Raw genomic sequence first — 8990 nt, forward strand, 5'->3', positions numbered from 1 at the left:
AGGGATGGGTAGGATATATTTGGATATGGTGACTAACCTCCCTAAAAGCTTTTAATACACTCACATTAACCTCCAAAATCATACTTATGTCAACCAGACGTTCCACCACATTTTTTTATTTATAACATCTCATTCTTTTAGGTGCATTTGTATCAAGCCACCACTTATCAACTACTACATTTAATCATTTTTTTTTAAGTGGTGCTTCTTCTTTTACTTTTCCAAAAACTGCACCTTTCCTCTATTTCATTGGTTCCACTCAAAAACCAAACCACTACCCTACACTTTAACTTTTGCATATTGCCATTCAAGTGCTCATGGGAGGTAAAAGGGGTTCAAACAAATGGCTATTCAAACAATTGGATAAGGTTCGCAGTGTGGTTGCCAAAGAAATATGCTTATAGGCTCAACGAGGTTAACTACGATGTATTACATTTAGGTGGGTCTACTTTATATATCTGCCTTAACAAAAAAATGTCTATATCACTTCTAAGACTGAATGAAGCTACTATTTCGCTTTGCAGACACACATGGCAAGTTCTAGGCATCAAATGTAAAGCATAGAATACAGTACAACTCACACACACATGGCACATGACTCACTCTAGATTGGTTTATCAAAACACTCTCTTTTGAGTGTTCAAGTCAGTTTCAAACATACAAATTTAAGGCACTTTAGCAAGAGTCAACCACTGAGACTAAACGTTACACTCTAGTGTCTATTGTGTTCAGGTGTATTAACGCCAAGGGTTTCTCTTTCTATTTCAGCTCGTAGCCCATCAATACTAACTAAAAACTAAAAACAAAAAAAAACAAAAAAAAAATACTTACACCCGGTTCAAGCTAAACCATTGGAAAAGAACCGTGGCCCAAAGAAAAACCAAGGGGGAGTTGTATCCGGCACTCATTTTTTTACATGGTCCTCTTTACATACACTTTTAAGAGAGGATATCAATTTCATTAACAAGAGTCCTTGTAGTGATAATACAACATCTAAAATGAAGAAAAGGAACTTACACTAGTAATATCATCTATAAGAAAGTATTAATTAAGTGAGATACACTTCATTACATGTTTGTACGTCATACATTCAATATATTTTTAAAAAAAGCTCATTTGTCTAATTAATCTTTATTGTTCATTATCATTTATAGTCTGTTCGGACAAGCTTCTTTTTGGCCAAAAGTGATTTTTTTGATGTTATTGCCAAAAGTATTATTTTTTCAAAGTTGAGGTGTTTGGCCAAGCTTTTAGAAGGAAAAAAGTACTTTTGAGTAGAAGAAGTTTTAAGAAGCAGAAAAAAAAATTACTTCTTCCCAAAAATATTTTGAGAAAAGTACACTTAAAAGTACTTTTAAAAGCCCGAATACTAATTGTTGCTCAAAAGTATTTTTTAAATTAATTAGTCAAACACAAAATGTTTCTCACCAAAAGTACTTTTTTACACTCACTTTTGAGAAAAATATTTTCAAAATAAACTGATTTCAGAAGCTTGGTCAAATTGGCTATTAGACGGTATCTGATCATCGTGATCTAGACAAACAAGTCATGATATGACGTTCCACGATATTGATCATTCAAATAAACTTATAATTATTTGCTCAAAGCTTAGTTTAATAATTTAGTCATTTTATAATTTTGTTTACATAACTAGGAATACACGTGCAGTACACATGCTGAGAAACTAGTACTATATTAAAAGCACGAAGGCCCTTAGCGAATTATTGTTCGCCTTTTTTGCTCTTTAAAATTTAATTTCACATTAGGCAAAATAGTCATTTAATTATTCTAATATTTATTAAGACTTTAAAATCAACTAAATTTTTTGCATATTAAATAATTACCTTATTTGAACTACTAGGTAAGAAATTCTAATATTAAAAAATCAAATATTAATTAAAGATTTACCTTATAGAGCTATAAGATAAACATAGTAATTAAGTAATATATAAAACGTAACATAGAAACTTCAGATAGCTTATATATACTTTCTTTATGGCGTTGAATCAAACGGTAAATAAGGAATAGAAAGAATCAAATCAAATTTGACATTAGTCTTGTTTATTATAGGTCCTCTGTAATTTTTCTTTTATTTTTTGGACTATCATTACCATGAATCCATGACAAAGATAAGTTGATCAAATATTTTATGTAAAAAACTTTCCGTGGATTAAGTACGTAATAAATAATAGGAACTGATATTGCGTATATCTATTTATATTTATATCTATATCTATCTATTTATCTATATTATTACAATGTGCTATTCTTTTCCTCCTAAAAGGGTACATGATGAGAAAGGGTGAAGTGTATGTTCCTATATGTGTTAGTGGCTGTAATGGTCTATTGCAAGGAATGAGACTTAAATCCTACATCGGTACTATAAAGTGTTGATGCGAGGTTTATATAGCCTTGGGCTCTCCCACCTCAATAGTTGTTTTTGGGGTGTGGTTCTCCCTAGGTTGTATCAATATTATCAGAGCCACCCACCACCCTCTGTGCCCACTATGCCTTGATGCCGACACCGGTATTGCAGTGTTCGCCCGGGGCTAGAAATGTCTAGCGCACAACCGTCAAGGACGATGGATGCAGAGCGTGGTGATTCGTTATGGTCTATTGTAAGGATGTGGGGTTTATATAGCCTTGGGCTCTCCCACCTCAATAGCTAGCTTCTGGGGTGTGGTTCTCCGTCGCCCTAGGCTTACCATTATTTCATTTCATTCTATTGATTGGTTCTAGCTCCAAAGAACATATACATGGAGCTATGTCGACTTACGTAGCTGCGGATAAAACCTCGGTTTGCCCTCAACTATATACGTTGATAGGGGATAACTTCTTTGCTAGCTACCAACTAAAGGTGATACTATCTACAACTCCTGAAAGTTGTATCAGTTGCCTCCAACTAAGGAGACCGAAGGAAAAAGCTAGAAGGCCAAAATATTTTCAGGAGGCCAAATTTTTTGTTTTCCATGAACTTCTGCGGAAGGCAAAGCTTAATTTCAATATGCCAACAATTGAAGTATGAAGCCACGAGCATGACAAAAACTTAACAAAGATGAGAAGAGTGAGTTTGCTATTCTTTTTATAATAACTGGAAATTGCAGTACTGGAGAAAACCGAAGATTTGAGATAGTCATTGGAGCTTGTCTATAGACTATAGTACATGACGGCTATTGAGGGTCATAGTCAATCTAATTGCATCATTTGGAAGAGAATTCTCCATTGATTGGAATGGAGTTGACAACAATCATAACAAAACTTGAAGCGCCACGAGTCTTGTTCGAAACGACTATACTGAACATGTAAGAAAATCTGTTCTACAAATGGTAAATTCAACAGCATTAGACTGTTTGGGGCCTGACCTTTTCCACCATTACTATTAATGGTTGGCCTAATTCTATGAACCAAATATGCGTGTCTTAAAAATAAACGCGCAATGAATAAAGCCTATATCAACATCTGCATTCTCAGCCTTTCTTCACAGCGAGCTAGCAGAAACATGAATAGGTGAAGTGGTTCTTTTTTGTGACATAATGAGATATGTAATCTGTTAAAGCAGCAGAAGAGCCAGGAATATCAGCTGGAACAAGTATCTGTGTCTTTCCAGAAGCGATTCTCTTACCAGCCACATTGGCATAAAAGAGGCCTGAGATGGCTGGTACGAAAACATCACTCTCAGAACACATGTAAAAGTCGATTACTTTCTCCAGTTCAGTAGACTCCGAGTCAAGAAACTTTGCCTTTTTGTCAATGGGCATTATGCTTTCCTGCAGTTGTGTTTTCGGAGTAAGCAAAACAAATATTAAACGAACACATAGAAATACATGGAGGCATATAGATTCTTTTACTTCCTAAATGCAAGATCCATATATAGAACGAACACAGTGAAACAGTAAATACAATAGGAAAGAAACCGGACCTTTGTATACGTTTTAGGAAAGAGATCCTTCAATGCATCAAGGCTGCTATCCCACCTTGATTGAGTCAGATATAGAGTCGTATCCTTGTTGAAACCAACTTTGCTCAAGAACACGCCTATCTCCTCTGGACCATAGCAGCTCTTTGATTTAAGAGCACTGTTTCCTTGGCAACTCTTTTTTCCTAATATATCAACCCTCAGATCCACTGCAATGAACTGTCCTTTTGACTTTGTGCTCAAAGTTCTTAAGCGCTCCACCATGGACTCAACTACTTCATTAACTTCTGGTTGAAGCTCTAGAGTTCCACACATCGCCATACATGCAATTGAGTCAATACTGCTCTTCTCTTTCATTTTTTTCATATTTACTGAAGGAAAGTATGTTGTCAGCCTTATGTTCCCCTTAGATGTGAAAACTGGCTCAATGTTTTCAGCAATATAATCTTCAGAAACTCTATTTGGAACCTTCACCACAGCAAGATTTCTTGCTGAGACTTCAGTAGGCTGAGTTGTTGCTACTTTGACAACCCCATCGAGGCTTCTCACAAAGTGTTCAACATCATAGATGTCATCAAAGTTCCTGAATGTCACAAAAACCCTTTATGAATCTTCAAACTTTTGGTGACTATAAAGTGTGGACCTGGATGATACGAAAACTAGAAAACGATGAAATCCACAGTGACCAGTAATACTGAAAGCCCTAGGTTTCGACAGAGCTTTTCAAAGAATACATCAAGTAACCTCTATAACTGTCAAAAGAAATACGCAATAAATTCCTTAGCTAATTCTTATTTGAAACAAGCACTAGAACTCTCAAGACTGACAAGATAGGGGAAACAGCATTGAGTATGTCTGGGACTGACAAGATAGGAGAACACTGACCTCTTATCCCCAGGTTTGCTTCCCCTGATGTCTGGGATTACAAGAGTTGCACGGAGATATCTTGCTACTATCACTGCATCGGCAATCTGCATATGCCAGTTGCCACAGAGAACAGACAATAGAAGAGAAGACAAACATAGAAGCAAGTCAGCAATTCAGTTTAAGCCTTAATTCATCCTGTAAACATCATAAGAATCTGCACTTTGCTGACAGCATAAACAAGGCAAAATAGATGATGTAATATAAGAACGTGCAAGATTAATGTTTGACTCCTCCATGTTAATAGAGCAATCACCATGAAACAAACAATACAGCAATATCAAGTAGCGGCTTAGAGTTCAATTCCTATCCCATCCAACCCCTATCCACTGCACGGTTGGCATAAACAAATGTAATTGAAGACAGAAACTGTAGTCACTGTGATAAACCACATCTCAACCAAGAAGAATAAACATCAAATATGGATAAAAGATACCCATTAAAGTAACTATGCTGCTTAGCACTCCTACATAGCAGAAACAGCTGTAATTCACATGACCCAATGGAAATATTTGTATGTTCTAAAAGCTGGAGTCTAGGCACCTTATGCGTATGATGAATATGACCATATCAGAAGCAAACAGACCAACTAAAAACCCATGAATAAAGACAAAAAAAGTCTCAAGTGCAAAAGTATACAAAAAAAAAGAAAGAAAATGGATGTTCCATGTGATATTCTCCACTTTAATAGCTAGTTACACCTCATATACTATAGCTTTATAAGGTTTTCGCAAAAACATGAAACCAACATTATCGTGCTGCTTTTACAGTTTCCAACACTTAATTGAGTAGGAGCTAGAATGGTTCCTCCATAACTGGCAAGGCTACTATTAAACATCTCTGCGGATCATCTTAAACATTAGTAAATTCTGTACATCCAATAACATCAAAAGCAAATTTGTAGATACCATCTGCAGCAAACAAATGCTTGTCTATAAGATAGAACCACCTACATACTGCTGTTTAATTTGAAAAACTCAAGATGTAACCCTAGTAAGATACCTGAGAGACATGATATTCAGGACCATTAGTGAGTGAAAAGGTAACAAACCCTTGCGATTGGTCAGCTTCTTCTGTTAGAAAAATCATAGAATAATCAATATAAGAAAAATGCTTGAAAGAAATCAAAGATAGTAAAAAAAACAAGGACAGCCGGGTGCACAAAGCATCTCGCGTTCACGGAAGGGCTACACCCAAGGGGTATGATGTAGACAGCCTACCATAATGCAAACAATTTTACCGTTGCTACAAGGCTCCCCTTCAAATTAAGGATACTAAAAGATAACCTTAAAAACTCAAAAGGTTATTAAATCACTCACGAACAACTGGTTTAGTCCAACAAGACTTTAACGATTCGCCATCGTGTATCCAAGGGCCATTTCCAAGGCTCTGCTTACTCGTAGTATGTATTGATGTATCAGAATCCACCTTTATTGAGAGCAAAAGAATTTTAAAAAATCAGAAATGTTTGAAAAATAAAATCAAACAACTAACAAAGAATATCACACAATCGAATGTTGACATTATATCATTATGGACCCTGTTTAATCTGTTCACACTTTTTTTGGGCGTAATCTTATAGAATCTTTAAATGCAAATTTAGAGCAATTTAAATCTTTTTAACTAAAGCTAAGCCAAAAAAGACGGGATCTTTAGTAAAAAAACACTATGAATACTTCTTAATAATGACCGTGAAAGTTTGCTGCAACTGCCAAAGCTGGAAACTGGTTACAGTCTGATGTTGATAGAAAATACTAGAAAATGATTTGATATTAAAACAAGTTAATTACAGCAAATGAAAAAAAAAAATTGCAGTAGTAAAAAAGTGTTAAAGAAATTACAGGAAGAGAATCAAAATGGTCATTCTTGATCATATTGCCAAGCATTACGAACATAGTTACTGTAAGTACACCAGCCACCATTTGTCTCGGATCCACCCCCATCTTTTCACTAGATCCAAATCCTCTTTTACTCTTCCCCTTGAAATTCCAAAAGTACAAAAAAAAAAAAAAAAAAAAAAATCAACAGCCAAATTTTTCACACTCTGTTTCTGGATTAAAAATGCAAGAACTGAAAAGTACACAGTGTGAGGGGCTGCGATTGCTACTTACAGTGGAATTTGATGAGAATTGCGGGGTTTTTTTTTTTTTAATGTATATAATGAATTCTTTTACAAGCAAAATATCCGGCGGGATAAAGTCATTAATTTTGGTAATAAAGTACAATTAGCAGCAATTGTAGAATGTAGTACTACTACTAAATATCATAGTAGTGTTGTATTCCCTCCGTTTCATTTATTTGAACCTGTTTGACTGGACACGGATTTTAAGAAAAATAAAATATTTTGAAATTTATGATATTTAACAAGTCAAAAGGGGCCTAGAGTATTTGGGTTGCTATAAAAGCTTCTTATCAAGGGTAGAATTATAAGTTTAAGCTAAATTGTTTTCAAATTTATAAAAGGGTCATTCTTTTTGGAACAGACAAAAAAAGAAATAGTTTCACATAAATTGAAATGGATGGAGTATTAGTTACTCACTCCGTTCAATGTGAACATGTTTGATTGAGCACGAAGTTTAAAAAAATATAGACTTTTGAAATTTGTGATACTAAATAAGTCAAAAATGGATCCAGAGTATATGTATTATTATAAAAGCTGTTAAATATATAATTGAAAGTTTAAACTAAATTGATTCCAAATTAAGAAGAAATCAATTTTTTTAGAACGGACAAAAAAGAAAATAGGTTAGGCCAAGTACGAAATTAAGTCAATACAGGGACAGAGTGGCTCTTACACATTTTTATTTTTAATTTTTTATGCCACCGACACTTCTTTTTAAAAGGATTTAGCGCCTAAACCCAACGCCTTTATCCTCCCCAATTTTCCTTTTTTTTTTTCAAGGTTCTTTTTCTTTTTATGCCTTTTTACAAATTTTTGAGCATATATTATGTAAATGGAATAAAAAAGAAAATCAGTATGGTCATCACGATGTATTGAGGATAATGCTGTATTTTGTCCCGGGCCCGGGCCTTAGTGGGCCTAACGGGCCGGGCCTCGCGGTCCCGGGCTTCGTGGTCCCGGGCTCTGGCGGTCCCGGGCCTGGCGGTCCCGGGCTTCGTGGGCCTAATGGGTGGAACCGGCCCGTGACGGGCCTAAGCCCACATGGTCCTGTGCTTAACGGGCCGGGCTCGTGGGCTTCGCGGGCCTAGCGGGCTTTTTTTGTTGGACAGGTAATTTTGTTAAGCTTTTAAATATTTAATTATAATGGCCGTGATTTTTAGTGTTTTTATTTTTATTTTTAAGTGTACACTTTATTTTATTTATTAAATAATAATATTTAAATTTATATAAGTATTGCATCCAGTTGCTTTTGTAATTTAAGTTTGTCTATTACTGTAGTGTCTAAATTTCTACACATTATTATTACTTAAGTTAATACATATGTTTTCTAAATTTATCATTTAAATATATAAATTATATAATTTAATGTAAACACCAAGCCTGAATATATATTTTATTAGACTAATTTTAGGAACTGCATGATGCGCGTGTACCTATATCAAAAAATATAATTTTTTATAACAATATTTATTGAACAATGTGTTTAGGTTATAAAAGAAAATTTATAAAATATATGCTCTTTAAAATGACAAATATTGACTCTATTTAGTCAATAAAATAATTGATGACCTAGCTAAGCATGAAAATAATCTAGTTAGTTTTAAAAGCTCGGTGATTTATCATGTATCCCCTTCTTTTATTTTAACTTCGTACAAAAATAATATGGATACTATATATTCTAGACATGTCAACAAAAAATATTTTAAAAAATTTGTGACAGATAAATTATGTATCTAAAATATCGATAAGTAAAATTAGATCATGAATTAGTGATAGATTATTAAAAAATTATGGTATTATCTATGAGACGAATTTTGTAGCTAATTCTTATTTTTCCTGAATTCAAATTTTGTAATAAACTTTATTAATTATAATATTAGTTTCTTTTTAGCAGAAAAAACAAAAATCCTTTTCATCTACTTGATGGAAATATGCATTATAGTAATTTAGGTATTGCCTTGAAAACAATGTTTTAATACAGTATTTGTTGAAAAAATGTGTTCTTTTCTTAGTGATTTTTGATAGTAT

At 34.1% G+C, this 8990-nt stretch overlaps 1 protein-coding gene across 1 annotated transcript; it reads right to left on the reverse strand.

Annotated features, from left to right (window-relative positions):
• Positions 1-3049: 3049 nt before the first annotated feature.
• Positions 3050-7088, reverse strand: LOC107828082 (protein MANNAN SYNTHESIS-RELATED 1-like). The gene is made up of 7 exons (XM_016655329.2): positions 6952-7088; positions 6682-6819; positions 6160-6268; positions 5843-5913; positions 4802-4887; positions 3920-4499; positions 3050-3767 (listed from the first exon to the last, which is right to left on the reverse strand). The coding sequence occupies exons 2-7, from the start codon at positions 6781-6783 to the stop codon at positions 3489-3491; spliced, it is 1227 nt and encodes a 408-aa protein (XP_016510815.1). The 5' UTR covers positions 6784-6819; positions 6952-7088; the 3' UTR covers positions 3050-3488.
• Positions 7089-8990: the final 1902 nt, after the last annotated feature.

The sequence above is a fragment of the Nicotiana tabacum genome, chromosome 8 (assembly GCF_000715075.1).
Source record: "Nicotiana tabacum cultivar K326 chromosome 8, ASM71507v2, whole genome shotgun sequence".
Lineage (NCBI taxonomy): Eukaryota > Viridiplantae > Streptophyta > Magnoliopsida > Solanales > Solanaceae > Nicotiana > Nicotiana tabacum.

Excerpts from the sequence above, each read along its gene's own strand:
- LOC107828082 (XM_016655329.2), bottom strand. The coding sequence starts at position 6,783 with ATGGGGGTGGATCCGAGACAAATGGTGGCTGGTGTACTTACAGTAACT. Across the intron at positions 5,914-6,159 it reads TTGGACTAAACCAGTTGTTC|AAGAAGCTGACCAATCGCAA; the intron begins GTGAGTGATTTA and ends TTTTTCTAACAG. Across the intron at positions 3,768-3,919 it reads TTCCTAAAACGTATACAAAG|GAAAGCATAATGCCCATTGA; the intron begins GTCCGGTTTCTT and ends ACACAACTGCAG.